Source organism: Cornus florida, unplaced genomic scaffold (genome assembly GCF_030987335.1).
Source record: "Cornus florida cultivar Cherokee Brave unplaced genomic scaffold, ASM3098733v1 CherokeeBrave_3.0.0_Hap2_Chr06, whole genome shotgun sequence".
NCBI classification, from domain to species: Eukaryota; Viridiplantae; Streptophyta; class Magnoliopsida; order Cornales; family Cornaceae; genus Cornus; species Cornus florida.
In genome coordinates this window covers 97,519,406-97,536,817 of record NW_026775576.1, presented here as the reverse complement: position 1 = coordinate 97,536,817, position 17,412 = coordinate 97,519,406, and the positions used below count along the sequence as shown (strand labels likewise).

Sequence of the window (17,412 nt, the reverse complement as noted above, 5' to 3'; positions counted from 1 at the left end):
AATTTTTTTAAAAAATATATTATAATCCATTATTTTTTAATTGTTGTATATTGAGAGAAGTACATGACAATTATCGGCTAGCGAGCTAGAATTAACCATACACAATTTCAAAAATCGGAACAAAGATTGAGGACTCCTATGAAATCGAATCATAACTTCAATATGGATAATAATATATAAAAAAATTCAAATTTTTTGAGAGCATATAGAAAATAATTATAATAACTGCAGTTTTGATCAGATGGGTGTTAATCCATCTTATTTCCTAATCATCCAGTGTCATGTCACAACCAAATTCCCTTGTGTGTCCCCGTATTTACACATTTCTAAATTAAAGCTTCATTATCAATAATATATATATATATATATATATATATATATATATATGTTTGCGTACTGTAAAGAAGAAACAAGAAGTAAAGGAAGGTCTTATCCTTTTTATTATTTCAAACAAGTTGAGAATGAAGACATGCGTGTTAAGTAGAATCTCTGGAATAGGACAAATTTAGTGGTATATTTTAATAAAAGAGATATCTTAGCTCATAATTTAGTTTATGGTTAATAATAGATTAATACATTCTAAGGGAAGGTCTGTTTGTGTCCTTTCTTTCGTGTCTCATGCCCATCCGTAGTAGTTAGGAAACTCTCTGAAAACACACATCTCTTTGAGTAATTCCTCCTTCAATCCAAGTGAAACAAGTGGATAATATTTTTCTTACCTTCCTACTCCTTTCGTCCCAAATTAAATATCGCTTTTGATGTATGTGAATCACAAATACCAAATGCTATATTTAATTCGGGACGAAGATAATATTATTTATATATATAAATACAAACGTTTTTTTTTTTTTTTTTTTGAGTATGTTCATGTTTCAGTTCACCCTCTCCTTAATTTGTCACATAAAAAAATAAAAATAAAATCATCCTAAGATCCAATCAGGGCTGCCTAACTCAACTCTAGATACTTTCGTTTTTTCTTCTTCTTCTTTTAAACCAATATAAAATAATTAGGTAAATTACATTAAACACCTTTGAAGTTTCAGCAAATTATACACGAGTAAGCCATCCATGGCTTATTACGCTCTTGCTTTCTTTCCGGCAAACCTGTTAACCAAATTTTATAAAATTACAATTTTACTCTTTTCTTGTATAAAATGCAATATTCTAGATTATTATAATATAAGAAAGTTATTAACTTTTACACTAAAATCACTTTCGATTGTCGGCGAACTAAATGAGGAGAAGTCAAAGTAATAAACTTAAACCGTCTAATTGTGTGTGTATGAACGGAGGGAGCTAAGGACATCCCCTAAAATTTTGTTTTTTTATATGTATATTTCTTACAAATTACAAGGTGCCCTTTGAAAATAACTGAAAATGTCCTCCCTATATTTTTTTATTTAACTAACCATTAGAGTGAGATCAACTCACATCATCTACTCCCAAATAAAATTCCGACTCCATACCTGCCTCTGTAATTTGTCTAAATCTTACGGAGGTTAATGTAATTTATCCAACAAAAAAACTCTCGACTTAACCGTTGTAAATATGCAAACTTAATCTTTCAAAAAAAAAAAAAAATGCCAACTTGAAGATTAAACCCTTATATTTAGACTTGTTGTAATTGATGTGAAACCATTATATAATAATAAGTGAAATTGTTGATTATTGGTAGCTAATATGACCATCTAAAAGATAAAGATTCAAAAATATTTCAAACACGTTAAATTAAAGCGACAAAATTGGGTCAAAAATTTATTACGAGTACAATTTTAAACTTTGAACAATCAACGTTTATGTGTAAACTGCAGTCTCCTAATAAACAAATTGAACCATCTACGTACGTTGATAGATGCTTATTGGCCATCATGCTAATTAACGGGACATTCATTACTTGACTGTTTCGTTTTGTATACGCGAATCTAATTAAATCAACCTTAATTTTTTTGTCTTTAATACCAAATCGTATTGTGCCAGAAAAATGGTTGTTGAAGTGTTTAGTCAGTCAATTGGAATATATTTTACAAGTTAATTAATACTTAATTATAGTTTCATACCCATCACTAGTTAGCAAAATGACATGTTATACTTTCTAGTGACGGGTATCATGCAACAACGTTTGATAACCGAAGATGTTGATAGGTTTTTTTTTCTTTTCTTTTCTTTTTTTTTTTTTTTTTTTTTTCCTTTTTTTGCGAAATTCAAGAATATTTGACGGAAAGTAAGAAGAGCTTTTACTGTTTAAGGTAATCTCGGTCGATAAAGGGTTCAATTTTTTTTTTTTTTTTTATTAAAAAAAAATGTTTTTCCAAATTAATGGGGTGTTAAAGTTGGTTGACCTATATATATATATATATATATATATATATATATATATGCAATCTGGTCTTTATATGTGAAAGTCTCCCTTCAAGCTTTATATAATCTTCTAGGTCATGGAAATGCGGACATGACAAAGGACACGGTTTGATACGTATGTGATAATTCTAATATTCCGTGTTTGATTAAAGCCTTTGATGATTTTGTCTTATGTTTCAACATGTTTCTAGACGGAATACATTTACCAAAGAGGGCCATGCACATGTGTTATTTTAAATAGGGCAAAGTACAATAATCTTCAATTATGAGCATTTTTCAGTAAATCCTACTCCATTAATTTTTTATCAAAAAATTCCTCCAATCTAGATTGGAGAGATGTAAAAAAGTAAATATTTGGATCAAAATGCTTTCATTATTATATTATTTGAATCTTAATTCACCCCAATTTTAAAAATTCATATTTCACAAATTGTATATCAAAAAATTACAAATAATATATGCACGGAACTTATGAAATAAGAATTCAAAAAATATAAAATTTGTATAACAAATTGCCATAACCAGATAAAAATAGGGATGCAAAATTTTATGAATAGTTACATTGCTTACAAACTAATGTGTTTTTGCGGTAGCTAGCTTCTAATTATTGAAATTCAAGGTGCAGGACTAGCATTTATGACAAACACACCAAACACAACACCTAAGCAGAGTTCAGTTGGACATAAATAGTAAGGTTATTTACAACATATATGAAACACGTACATCACTAAATGAAACTGGTTCAAAATGTTTGATGAGGGATGGGATGGGACCAGTAAATTTCCTTTTCTTAAGGCCCAAAAAAGGTCCTCCCTCTATCTTGTCGCGTAGAAGAAAATAAAAATTGCCCCAACTTCAGTATATGCGTGTATTACTCCTATACGTACATATATAAGATCTTTTATATATATATATATATATATATATATATATAGTTGCTTATATAACCATTCACAAATGAACAATAAACAATTTTTTTATTGTTCATTTGTGAATGGTTAAAGCTTCCACTCTCCCAAATGTAAAGAAATTTGTAAAAAATTCTGATATATTATTAATTAATGAATTTTCCCTTTTTACATGTATTTATATAATAAACAAATCCTAAGGACAAAAAGACACTAGCACAAAGAAACTATTCAAAATTCAACCTTCTCCAAAAAAAAATAATAATAATAATTAAAATTGGAAAAACACAATTTTTGAGTCTAGACTATATAATTTGGTCGAAAAGCCACCTGCGTCAACAACAAATTAAGTTGTTATCTTGTTTGAGTTGGGATGTGTTCAATCGAATATGGATCTTTTGCATGTCAAAACAAACTCGTCGAAATGGGGTTAGAAAAACTATCAGCCCTCCCGTTTGCCAGGCAATTCAAAATGGACAATCAGTATTTATTTATTTATTTTTTTAACACAGGATGTACAGGATGACACGAACTCTTAGGACCCCTCAATAACCCAACTAATCCCCGAGAACCCAGAAGAGCGCTTCCCCACCTGAGCCGGGTAAGTCACTGCAGGGGCAACGGATGTTAGTCACAAAGAATATTGAGCGGGACTCGAACCCCAAATTTTGAACTTGCTAAGTTTTAATGGCCATATCTGAAGTAGATTTACATCAAAATTTGACATATAAATATGCTTAAAAGTGTGTAAAGTAAATTATTTGTCAGAACACATTTTTAATCAATCAGAAATTGTCTGCGTTGAGATTATTTCGTTACATAGACTGGAACGCAGGAAATTGTCCTCATGCGAATGCAAAAACTTCTCAGCTTGCTCAAATCATTCAAACTAACAAACCAATAGACTGTTGGTGAAGTTGGAATTTGACATCAAATTGAGGCATATCTTAAGATATCTAGTCTTCTTAGGGAAGAGGAAGTTGGAAATCAAAGGAATCTCAACTAATTATATTCGATCTTGAAATGAGTCCTACAATTAATTTGTTTTTCTTGGCCATGTTCTTTCTTAGAAGATCTGAGGTTGTATAAAGCTGTGTGGTTTTAACTAGCTGTCACTCAAGCAGGCCCTAGTACAATGAGTAAATATGTGTATGCATTGCCCGTATGGACAATTAATATCACTTTAACAATATATATATATAGGGACCAAAGATTTTCTTTAAGCTAATTTGTCTCTAAGCTAAAGACTGAATGCAGATCAAAGATCAAGGTGTACGTTTAGCTTTCTATTAAAGGTTCTGTTGAGAGTCAGGGCATGTACCTAGTTCACAAAATGACAAAAAGTACACATGTGAGGGTGAAAACAAATTACATGTCCACAGTTAAGATTTAAACAAAATTAATGCACATATAAAGCCATTTTGTTGCCTCTTTTTCCTGGACCTCTCCTATGTACCATTTCAATCAGTGATTTCAGTTTGCATATAAGCACCGTCACCCCACAAGACAGACTGATTAGGACCCCACACTAATTATTTTCTAAAAAAACATTGTTTTCTCCCTCACAAATTAAGAAATTGCAGGAGGCAAAAAAAAAAAAAAAAAAAAAAAAAAGGAAGAAAAAAAAGGTGCCCACTACAGTGATCAACTGAAAACCAAAAAAACTTAATAAAGTAGCCACAAGACTTCCAAACTAGAGTACCCACCACTTCACCTTCCACAACCAAGCCCTAACTTAGCGAGAATAGAAATAATTTTTTTCATGACTCCAACTTGGATATCTCTATTCCTCACATATGTTCTTTGTTTGCTTCCATGATCACTCCAGCTAGGATATAGACCAGCCACAAATCTACAATCATTTGCTGTAATCATCTAAAAAAACTCCTAGAGTACAACCCCATCTGAGCAGTGTTGGATCTCTCTGATTGTACTGCAATGGAGCAAGCACGACATTGGATGTGGACAAAGCGAAAACATGGCTTGATTTCTCATGTTCAAGCGTCAACCAATCCTTCGTGTGGTGATTCATGGGAAGAAAAAGCCTTCGCAGAAGATGCAGCTGGACCTCTTGGAGGGTGCATATGGCCTCCGAGATCTTACACTTGCAGTTTTTGTAGAAGAGAATTCAGGTCAGCTCAGGCTCTAGGTGGTCACATGAATGTCCACAGGAGGGATAGAGCTAGACTTAAACAATCTCCAAATCCCCATAGTGAAATTCTTCATCTTCACCATGAAAATCATCTTCAAAATATTCCTTGTAGATCCTTGGATGTTCATCAATATCCGTCTCAACTTTGTACCTTGGTTTATAAACCCAACCCTGATTCTAATAATCAAGGTGTTCTTGCGCCAACTTCCTCACCTTCTAGGGTTTCAGTTCCACCTATACAACAGAAATGTCTTGAAACCACCTTTGTCCCTCCTTTCTCTTCTTCTGTTGTCCAAGAAGTACACAACAAGAGGACCTCCTTATCTTCGCCATCCTCATGGTCAAGTTCGGTTGCAGACAGATACTTCCATAGCTCCAATCCAAAAAATGGAGGAGCAAACAACTCAGAACTATTTCGATGTGGGGAGAACAGGGACTATGTCAAAGCTGATTTGTCCGTGAGCTTGAATTTGGTTGTTTGTCGAGCTTGCCCAACCGAGTCTAGTGCCAAGGAGGATGCCATGAGCTGCAAGAGGCGGAGAATTGATACGACGCCATTACCTTTCTTCATGAAACAAAGTTCAGTTGATAGAAATCATCTTGAATCAGACGTAGTACTTGACCTTAGCCCTAAGAAGATAGAGGATTTAGATCTTGAGCTGAGGCTCGGCGATCCTCCAAAGGTGAAGTAGAATTGTAAACTCATGTCCTTATATGATATCACTTGTTTCTTCCGTTCATTTCTGTTGTTTTTCATTTTCTTTCCTCCCCTTTTTTTTTTCTTTTCTTCCTTTTGGTCTCTAAAGGTCAAGGCCTCTTCACTTTGAGTATGATCGATCACTTGCTTCTGATCTCTTAGTACTTTTGAGTTTGCAGCATGTACGTAAACTATATGAAAATCACAGAAAATCTTGAAATGTTTAGCTTATATATGTATGAGAACGATGATGCTCCCCAGTAAATAGCTAGATCTCAGCTTGATTAAATTCTGTCATGAATATTAATTAATTGAATACATAGGTATTCACTAGATAGGTGTTTCCCATGGAAAAGTCAGATATGTACGTATTGAGATTGATAATCTCTATGCCTTTCATGAACAGGTCATTTTCTAGGGATGTAAACTCCCAATTTTTGTGATCGTAAATAAACAAAGGAGTGCGTGTTCTTCGTTTAGAATTAGGGTTTACTGGCGAACCCGATTATGATACAGAAATAATATGTGCCTTTAGAATATAATCTACCATCCTATAAGGAGGTATGATATATTTGTTCAATTTGTGAAAGAAATACTGCAGACAGTTTTTCGAATCATCTTTAAGATTGCAAGCCTGTAACTTATATATATGGTTTAATTTGAAGTTCAGTCCTCAATGTACAAGAGATCATTTTGAAGTTCAATCTCAAATCTCACTGTTCAAGACAGTGCCTCTAAAACTTTTATCAATTATCATTCATTGAGGTAAAAGATATTGGTAACATGCAACTAATAGTACTTCTTCAGTCATTATATTGTTACACACTAACGGTGGAGTGCATGCATGTCTGGAATTTAGGATAGATCGATGTATTTTTTGTGTGTGTAGAGAGAGAGCATTTTTTATTTTGCAGTAAGATAAGATTAGTAGATGTAGCAGGGGTTGAAGAATTAAACTGACTAGCTAAAAACTGCATGGAATATAGTCATGAGCTGTTAGCTCTTTTTCCCATTCAGTACCCTACTGACATTCTATCAGAGCATAACTAAACTAATCCACAAAACACACAGACACACACAGTTGGGTTTTCAAGAATCAAATAAGTCAGATACATCACAACATGGATTCTCTTTTCTCTTGTAATATATATCATCATCAGATCTGTTGCAGTTAGAGTGTCTCCACATAAATCCACGCACTTATGTTCTCTTTACTCACTTTTCTTTCACTACTCAATCCATCCAAAATACCCAACAACTACATGGAATCAATCCATTTAATAATTCTACATAATACCCTTTTTAAATCACAAAGAGAATATTATCACATCATGACCAAAAGGCGCTAACTACACCTCTTTTGTTTGTTCTTCTGTATTATAATTAGTTAATTCAAATTCTCAACAACTAGCAGCAAAAAAGAATGAAGATTGAAGAATAAAGAATGAAACCCTTCAAAACCCTAACCCTAGTTATACTCTTAAAGCTGACCACTTGTTATTCCACCTAGTGTATTGCTTGAAATCATGCTGGTTACAAGGCAATCATTCTGGCTTCATTTATATTAATTCTTTCTTTTCAGGGAATGTTGATTGAACCTTGCCTTGGACTTGAATGATTTTGCAGAGAAACTGATCAGAAAGGGCTGTTATATATATATATGAAGTGAATTTAAGTCATACCTAATATTCCAAGAAAGAACTATGAATTGAAGATTGTGTTAATAATTCGAGGGTTTTTTCGAGGTGGGTATTTTGTCTTCTACAATGCATGTGAAAGTGAAAGAAAGAGTTAAAGAGTACTAGTGTGAATTGGGTGTTTAATATTAAATAGAAAGTGAGATTGTTTGCTTTGGTTTTGACAAAGTTCTACATCAGTGTAAGAGGTCATGAAGTTGATTGGTTAGAGTTTGTCTTGTTTAGAGCTGTTGAGTTGTATGGATTTAATTGATAACTAGTAACATCTCTATACGGTGGTCTGATGAGCTGCAGAGAGGTGTTAATGAAGTTTAGAGGGAGTAAGTGACAGAGATGGCACATGGGGCATCAGATGACCTTTGTATATATATACACACACACACACACACACACTACTGCGATGAGTTTATATATATGTGTATATTATATATACACATAGAATTTGGTAAGGGAATGGGGAGTTATTCTCAGCTAGCTAGTGTGGGTTTCTCTGTTTAGGAATTCTGTAATTCCATAGAATTGATAAAGGAATAATGAATTCCAAGAAAAATATACCATTACATTATTTATTTGGATGCGTTGTAAATAATTGTTTACTATTGTTTTGACAACTAAGGGTATATTTGCATGGGAGAGAGCTCCCTCCATATCACGAGCTCAGCAGCCTCTATATATATATATATATATATATATATATATATATATATATATCATAGAAGCTATATCCTCTTTACTATATACATATGTATATCTTAGGGCTTGAAATGGAGTGAGTTTCATCTGAAATCTTATCCCATTCGAAGACATTTTATGGGGTTTAGACTTTAATTTTGGATTCAATTTAAGGACGAGCTAGTTTGATATGAGATTTGTCATAGATTCAGGTTACGATTAGGTATGTATATACACATATATATAGGTTGGATGTGAATCTTGTCTATAAAAATAGATACTTAATTGAGGATATTGTATACTTTTTTCCGAATATTGATTCTAACTTTAAAACTTGAATCTGCTCAGATGAGCTATATTTTGATCCTAATATACATATCTGAGTCACAGAGTCTGCCCACTGGTGAGTCGCCACTCGTGTCCATGCATATCGGGGCCATCACCAAAATGTTGAGCTACAATGCAAGGTCACATTTGAGAACCATATTGGCAGAAAATACAAACTCACTCAAATCCAGGACCAGAACTAACTGAAAAGAACGTACTGGAGTATAAATGAATTAATATTGCCTTTTCCATGGGTAATGATGTTTCTTGTATCAACATATATAGAGTACAAAAAATCTCAACTCACATCTAGTAGCTAGCACTGAGCAGTATTGATCTATTTTCTATTGATACAAGATCTGATGACTGCAATTTGCAAACACATAAATCAAATTCATCAGTTTTGGGTGGTAATTGGCTTAGCAAAATCATGAAATCACTCTCTTTTAAAAAAAGCTTAAAGATACATTAAAGATGTTCATAGACTTAACATGAACTCTATATGAGCATACCTCTTTTTTATATCAGCTAAGTGTTCACCCACACTTTCTTCACCCTGGAACTGGATCCCCTCCCCTTCTCTTTGAGGGTAAGGAGGTAATTATACTATTGTGCTAATGTTCCGCATACTTTTGTAAGTTAAGGTTAATTAGTCCTAAATTGTTCAGTTTAGTTGGGTTAGACGGACATTACCTAATTTTTTAATTATAATGCTATCATTGTCTTGCCGACAGTACCTTAGCTTGCCGACAGTACCTTAGCTTAAGCTTAAGGTAAATTGAGGTTAGATTGAAAAGATTCAACTCCAACTTGATTAATAAAGAAGCTGCCTAAGTTAAACCGGTCAAAAGACAAAAAATTGCACGAGAGGTGCATATAGATCGAATTGGATCGAATTAGACATAAAATCAAATCCAATTCAATCTTAATGAATTCATAAAATTTAAATTTAATCGAATCTGATTCATAAAATTTAAATTTAATCGAATCTGATGGCAGCCTTACCCCAATACGATAAAACATGGGATTGGTTTTACGGATTGAATTTTAAAAATGATTTTAAAATTTTTTTTAGCCCAATATAAAATTGAGATGAAATAATTTATGATAAAGAATAATATTAAATCATCATGAACCTTGGTGGCTTGATCTGACCAATATTCTCTGAATTGATCTGACCAATAATGCTTCAATCCTCCACAACAGAAATCACATAACTCGATCATGTTCCAGACAGCTAGCACTCAATTCCAAGTATTTTGTTAGCGCTGCTGTAAAAGTCCCCACATTAAACAGAATTAATCCACTACATAGTACCATAGAGATAAAATGTTGAAAATTATGTACAAAATAGTAGAACATTAGAATACTGAAGAAACTCTAATCACTAAAATGCCAAACGTTAGTTTAAGGTTAAAAGAGTAAAGAGTTGGATTCACGGATCCAATTTTTGAAACCTAAATTCGTAATCCTATTCAATTCCTATGAATTATTTATTTATAAATCTCTCACCAATCTAATGGACTAAAAAATCAATCAAATCAAATTCGATTCACAGATCAAATGAACACTTCTACATTGCACCTTTTATGAGAATTTTTATTAATTTATTTACTCTTTTACTTTCTTTTTTTTAGGTACTTTTTACGAGTGTTAAAATGAATTAGAGAAAACTATACAAGAACATATGGAGGCTATCCTTAGTGCAGCCCAGGACAGACACAAAGTGACAAACCTTGTTTCATTATATTTGTTTTTCTTTAATTTATTATTATCATTATTATTATTCCAAGGACATAAACCTAAGTTTTATTTATTATTTTTGAAAGTTAGAGCAATCAGGCATACTCATATCCACGTCTCCTTATGTATCCAACACAAGTTACACAACACAGTCGGCTGTGATGTACCTGCTCCTTCAAAAGCCCTTTGAATTTGAATATAAAATAAACAGTAACTTGATTCTTTTGTTAGTCTTAACTCTCTCTTTCATACTTAATGGGAAAAGCTTTTTCAAAATTTTTCCAGCAACCACAGTTGTTTTGTGATTTTGTTAAGCAGAAAACAATATTTCTATTTTTAGAGTATGTTTAACACTATTTAGAACTGTAGGGTCGCAACTCGGACAGGTTGGGTGGGTTTGAGGTACAACTTGAGCCCAATTGTAATATTTCCATTTTCTATCATTTTCCAATTTTTTCCAAAATTTTTGTTGTTGCAAGGGTATTTTCGTCTTTTACCGTTTTGCGTACTGGGCACTGCGGAGTGTGCCGGTTATATCCGAGAGTTGTTTGGAGCATTTCATTGAGTCCAGGACTCTTTGAAATGTAATGGTAACCATTTTCGTATTTTTTCCGTTTTTCGGGCCGGACGGTCCCGTATGAGACCCGCTACCGGAAATGTCACGTACGGGGGCGTTGGCTAGGTTCATTTGCATCGTATTTATTTTTATTTCATATATTTTATGTGGTTATGAATTTTTATATGTGTACATCTATATTATTGTGGTGGAAGGAAATTAAAAGAAAAGAGAAAAAAAGAAAATAAAAATTTTGGTGGTGGGACCCACCACCCACACAATTTATGGCCAAGAGAGATCCCTTTGATCTCATATCTCTCTTCCCCACACTCTCTCTCCCGCTGGTATCTCTTCCCCACCCTTTTCTTTATTTTTTTCTTTTTCTTTTCTATCAAAGATATAAAACTTGATTTCTCCTTCAATATTTGGTATTTTCGAGTGCCGTGTGCGACAAATTAAAGTGCTCGCCGAGATCTACGATTTGATCAGAGCAATTTCTTTTTGAAGCACTTTAGGGAATTCGTGATCTAGGGCTCAAATTGGGGGTTTTTGCTTGTCTTGAGGTAGGGGTTTCTAATTCTCAATTTCTTGTTTCCTTGTAAATTTTCTTTCAAAATTTGATGTCAAGCATACTTAATTTGAGTTGATTGCCCTTAAAATGATGTAATTGTTGTATTTGAAGTTTGTGATCACGTGTATTGATGGAATTATGTGATAAACATGCCTAAATGTTAATTTTCATGCTGATGGTGTTTATTAATTTCCTAGAAATTGCTCTGAAGAAGCATGTTAAATTGTGTAGTGTAAATTTCCTTTATTTTCACATTATTGGAAAAGTACGTAACATGCACTAATGACATTGGGCATGAAAGAAATGGGCAAAGTTATTTGAATTGGAAAAAAGAAAGGGGTTTTGGGAAGAAATTTGATTAAATGGTTTTGAGAAAACCCGGTCACCGTGGAGTCACCAAAGGGCCGGTGTGTTAATATAACTAAGAGGGAAGTAGGGAGATTGCCCTAGCATGGTTGAGTTATCTAGGCCCCAAATGACGCCGCGGAGGTACTAAGGGTCAGGGATAGTAGCCAATCCTTCTCTCATGTCGCTACAGAGCCACCAATGGACGGGTTATATTAACAGTTTGGGATGATTTTGAAAATGGGGAGTGACATACATGGCATTGCATCCATGGCACGACATTTGCTTGTTTTGAACTTGAAAATTGATGTTATATTTTTCCCGGCTTAGTATGATCCCGTTTCCTACTGTTCTATTCATTGTTTGGATTCACGAGGTCACAAGAGGTGTGTCTTAGGCATCACCTACTGAGTAACTTGTTCACCCCATTACATTTAACATTTTTCAGGACTTGGAAATGAAGTAGTTGATGCAGACCCATCACAAGGCTAAGGAGGACTAGAAATCCATTTTTTTGTCATCTTTTGTATATTTGCCATTTTTTTGTAAAGTCTCAAACCATAGTAAAGTGTATTATTTTTTTAAACCGTAGTCATGTATTGTAATTATAACACTTGGTGGTAATTTGAAGTAAAATGAGACTATATAATTATTTCATGATGAAAGGGTAATGAAGTTGTATTCCGACCAATTATAAATATCTTTCAACTGTATTATATCATGTTCTATTACTGTGAATTAGAAAATTGATGGCAAAATAGGTCCAGTAAAGATTTGGCTCACAATTAACATAGTTGGAGTCCATTCCAGAGGGTTCAGGGGTATGAGGCCTTGTCTCGGCTGGTTGATCCTCACCATCAGCCGACCGAAACCCTAGGTTCGGTCGACCGAACCCCCTTCACTAGCTGACCGACAAGCCTATGGTGAAAGTCCTGAGAGCATTCATTTTTCCCCATTATTTCAGCCGACCGACCATCGTTTCAGACAAATACCCGAAGGCCCATCAGTCGGCTGATCATCCCCTTTGACCTGTAATGTTTGACCATCATTGTAAGAGTGTGATATAGGGTATTTTGAAACTCGGATTGAGCCTTATGATGCTTTTGGACACTAGAAATGAATGTATGACCTAGCTGACCTCGGGTTAGGGCAAGGACCTGGTTAACGGTCTGGACCTACGGGTTCGAGTCGTTACAAATTTGGTATCAAAGTAATGGTTCGAATACCATTAGGACGACGGGTAAAGGCCTACTTAGGATTACATAGGGAAGTGGAATCGCATGATTATGTGCTACGTGTTAAAGTTTAAAAATATTTGAAAAACATGCCTACTTGTTTACCTATTTATTTGCTTACGTGATCACATGCTTATATGTTTACAGTTTTGAGAGCATGCCTAATTGCTAAATGCTTAAGTGTTTAAATGCTAAAATTTGTGTTACATAACCATGTAAATAAAATGTGAAAGACAAGAAAAACATGTTGATTGTGTATGAGGAGTATGGTGACGAGAAGTGGTAGGCACGGTGTGTGCAGTTTAATTTAAATGCTAATGTGACAAGCAATGAGCATGGTATATGCCAACGTGTTTCGAATAGTATTATGGGTTTCATTCATTTTGTATATGTATATGGCTTTATTCTTATGTGGTTATACGGTTAAGCATTGGGATGGTTGCTAGTACGGTGGGGTATTTGTCACGATATTGAGGGTTGAGTAAGTTTTGACTTGAATAGGCGAAGAGCTCGGTTGTTCTAAGGTTGTTTGGGTGTCGATTTTTGTTCAACTAATGGCATGGGCTATTCGGCATATAGTCATCCTGATCTTCTTAGTTGCATTTTGTACGATGCTTAGAGCACGACTTTAGAACGGATTCATATTTCATGGCAAGGTGCCCTTGTTGTATGTGAGTTTCATGTATTGGTGTATGGTTTTGGTGACCGTGGAGGTCAAGTGAACGAGTGAGGGTTTCGGTATAACTTTAGGAGGTCGGTGTTTGCGACTAAGGTCACGATTTGGTGTGGAGGTTCTTTTCGAACCAGTCGTGGTAGGTATGACGAGGGTTGTTTGAGTCACAAGTGTAGTCCATGGATTGTAAAAGTGTATCTCGAGCATTTTAGAACGGCTTAAGGAAGTGTGTTGGTTTTGATTGTCATGGGAACTTGTTGAATCCTGTAGGTCTATGGTGATTTAGGATCGGTTGTCGGATGTAGATCATTTCATGGTCTTGAAGGAATTTGTTTTAGAGGCTAGTTTGTCGAGAAGTGATTCTTATTTAGGATAGTTACAGGAGTGTGTTACGGATAATCGACTCTCGGTGAGTCGGTTGCATGGCTCAGTCGATGAGTGGGGTTTTGAGTTGGCACGGTTGTCTTGAAGGTCTCGAGGTAAGGTATAGTGGTCAGTTTTAGCTGTGTAGTGCATGGTTACACGATAAGGCAGGTAGTACGAGGTCCTTGGAGTGCTTGGTTATTTATGGATGAAGTGATAGCCGGTAAGTATTGTGTTTTTAAATGAATTGTGTTCTAGAATTTGAAAGTTATGGATTTGGGTTGTATTTCAGATTGCATTTGGCGTATCAGGAGTTAGTGCTTATTATTTGAGGATTCGAAGAGATAAACTAATGATTGGAGTGATTGGGACGAGGTTGATTTTGTAGGTTAGTTGGTAGCCCTATTTGATTTTTGTCTGGGCCAAGAGTGTTCTAAGAAACAGTGAAGAAGAGAGGTAGTGATGTGAACCTGGAGTGTGAGGTTTTCTCATTTAGGCATGTAGATCACCTTAGAAAGAGTGGTTTAAGTAGTTGGTTAAGTATTAATGATTGAGTGCATTGTTGGTGGTTTTGAGGAGACTGTTGTGTGTTGAGCATTCTGATATTGTGCCCATTTTATTTCGAGACTTTGTCGGCATGGTATTGCCGTATGGAGGTTCTTTTTTAGTGAAAAATAATGGTTGTTGTTGGGAATATCGAGAGTTATGTTTGTTCTTTTGTTGCGATGATATTATCTTAAGGATGTTCGAGGAAAAATCCTTTAGTAGTGGCTTGATGGTCCGGTGGGATGATAGGATAGAACTGTGGTTGGAATGAGTGGCAATAAAAGTGTTATAGTGTGATGATTAGTGCTGATGAGCGGAACAATTTGAGGCATGATCCGAATGTGGTTTGGGGATTATGTGTTGTTTGTTATATGTTATCAGAAAGGTCACGGGTTTTGTGTGCACGGTGATCGATGCAGTATTACTTGGGGTGGTAGAGATGTATTAGGTGGTAAAATATCATTTTATAATGTAAAGGTTGCCATTTGGAAGTGACTGATTTTAGGTAGAACGGGACGCGGTGTCCAACGTACTGTGATTATTTCTTGTGTTTGTGTGCTGTGTGCGTTAGTGCTCTTGCCTGATTGGTTTTGGTTAGCATGGGTGTCGCGGTGAATCGTATGCGAGGTTTCTGTGTGGTAGTGTTTGACGGTCCGTTTGTGACGAGGTCGCCTAGAATTGAAGTCGTAACCTCATATGTGTTTCTAGTTAGTTCTCCTCCTTGTGTGTAAGGAGTTCATTTTATCTCATGTGAGATTGGATGTCTATGGTTATACGATTGGTGAGTGATGTATGACAGGGTATCAGGTGTATTCCGGTAAGAGTAGTCAGTCCTTTGTTATAGTGGAGTTTGTTATCCTTTCCGTTGTTCTAGTCCTTGCAAGGACGTCGTTTGTTGTGAGTATTGTTCTCCGTTTAGAAGTTGTGCGCTTCCGTGGGTAGACGCACCTGTGTGTGGTTTGTTATGTTGTTAGAGTTCACCGGTAATGTTTGATTGTATAGGTCGACTCACTTCCACGGGAGAAGGTGGAGTCTTAGGTTTTGTAGTGTTTGTTCTGAGAATGGTTTTGACTGATGGAATGTGAGGCACAGGTTGCCGAATAGGGATTTTGTTTCCGGTGTAAGGTGCTATTGGAGATGGCTAAGGGTGTGTTGTGAATCATAAGCTTAAGGATGGTTAGGTGATGTGATGCGAGTCATGTACTCGAGTGCTTTTATTGATGTCTGATTTAAGTAGTGTCTTGAGGACAAATGTTGGTATTGTTTGAGTGCTAAGTGGCTAGAGAATGATTTTGTGATTCCATTGAGGAATAATAGGGATGATTGACTTTGGTTTTGAGGTTTCAGACATGAGACGGCCGTATTGTGCATTTTGAAGAAATAAGAATCGAATCGAATGATGTTATGATGTTGATTACCTATTGTAGGTAATATAAGGTGACTGAAAAGCTTTTAGGTTGATTGATGATTGTGGTATTGGCGCTGTATTACTTTAGCTTGTTATGATTGAGGCATGATTAGGGTTTTTAGAGCTGGTATGTGACTGTATAGTTGTTGAGGTTATGAAGAGCGACGGATTGATTAGAGAGTGGATCTCATGGTTGTTTTGAGAACTATGTGGGGTTGTGTTTGAGGTTTAAACCTGAGGACATGAACGACGTTTGTGTTGAGATCGGATCGATGATGAGAATGGTATGGCCAACCATTTCTCCTGAGTCAGCCCGTCTTTAGCATGATGTTGGGTCAAAGGTCTACGATTGTTTTAGTTTGTCAGAAACAGTGACAGCTCGAAATTGTGAATTGTGTCAGTGTGACAGTGCGGATTCAGGTGGTTGTCATGGGTAATGAGGTGTGTTAGGTAGGATCAAGTGTCCGATGAAAGGTTTGTGGTACGATCATCGATTAATGAAGATCTTGTTTTTTGAGGATTTGTGTCCAGGATACAAGACAGTATGTTTTATTATTTTGGTGACTTATGATTATGTAATCATTGGGGGATCTATCGTTTTGTCTTTTTAAAGTTGTCTGGTACGATGATTGTCGTATGTTGCGGTTAGTGGTCGTTTTGTACCGATATATGATGGTGTAGTTGTGTGTTAGATGACGAGTATTGGTTGACAGAGATGTGTAGAGTGTGATGGATACGGTTCTTCATTTAGGGTTTTGTGTGTGTCCTTTGAAGGATGAGTGGAGGTTGGATGTTGTTACGTTCTGGGGTCTTGTAACCGTTTTCCTTTCGGGCTTTGGACCCTTTCATGGCTATGTGGAGTAGACTGATGTTCGTTTTGAGTCAGGCGTAGAGCCTAGTTGGTCTTATGTTATGATAAGGTGAGAGATGAGTGCCCGTATTGGGTTTTAGTAGCAGTGGTGTGTGATTGTCTGGTGACGTTCGGTGTCAAAGGCAATAATGTTAGTGAGTTCATAGTCTCAGGGTTTTGTGAGGTATTCTCGGAAAGTATGTGGTTGTAGGCCTTTTCATAAGGAGGGTAGATTTCGTGGATGAAATCTTTTTAAGGAGGGTAGATTGTAATATTTTTATTTTCCATCATTTTCTATTTTTTTTCAGAAA

At 35.4% G+C, this 17,412-nt stretch overlaps 1 protein-coding gene across 1 annotated transcript; it reads left to right on the top strand.

Annotated features, from left to right (window-relative positions):
* The first annotated feature begins 5,204 nt into the window (after positions 1-5,204).
* On the top strand, positions 5,205-6,301 carry LOC132315055 (zinc finger protein 10-like). Its single transcript, XM_059813815.1, has one exon. It carries the CDS (start codon positions 5,205-5,207, stop codon positions 6,108-6,110), a length of 906 nt encoding a protein of 301 aa, XP_059669798.1. The 3' UTR covers positions 6,111-6,301.
* The last annotated feature ends 11,111 nt before the right edge of the window (positions 6,302-17,412 follow it).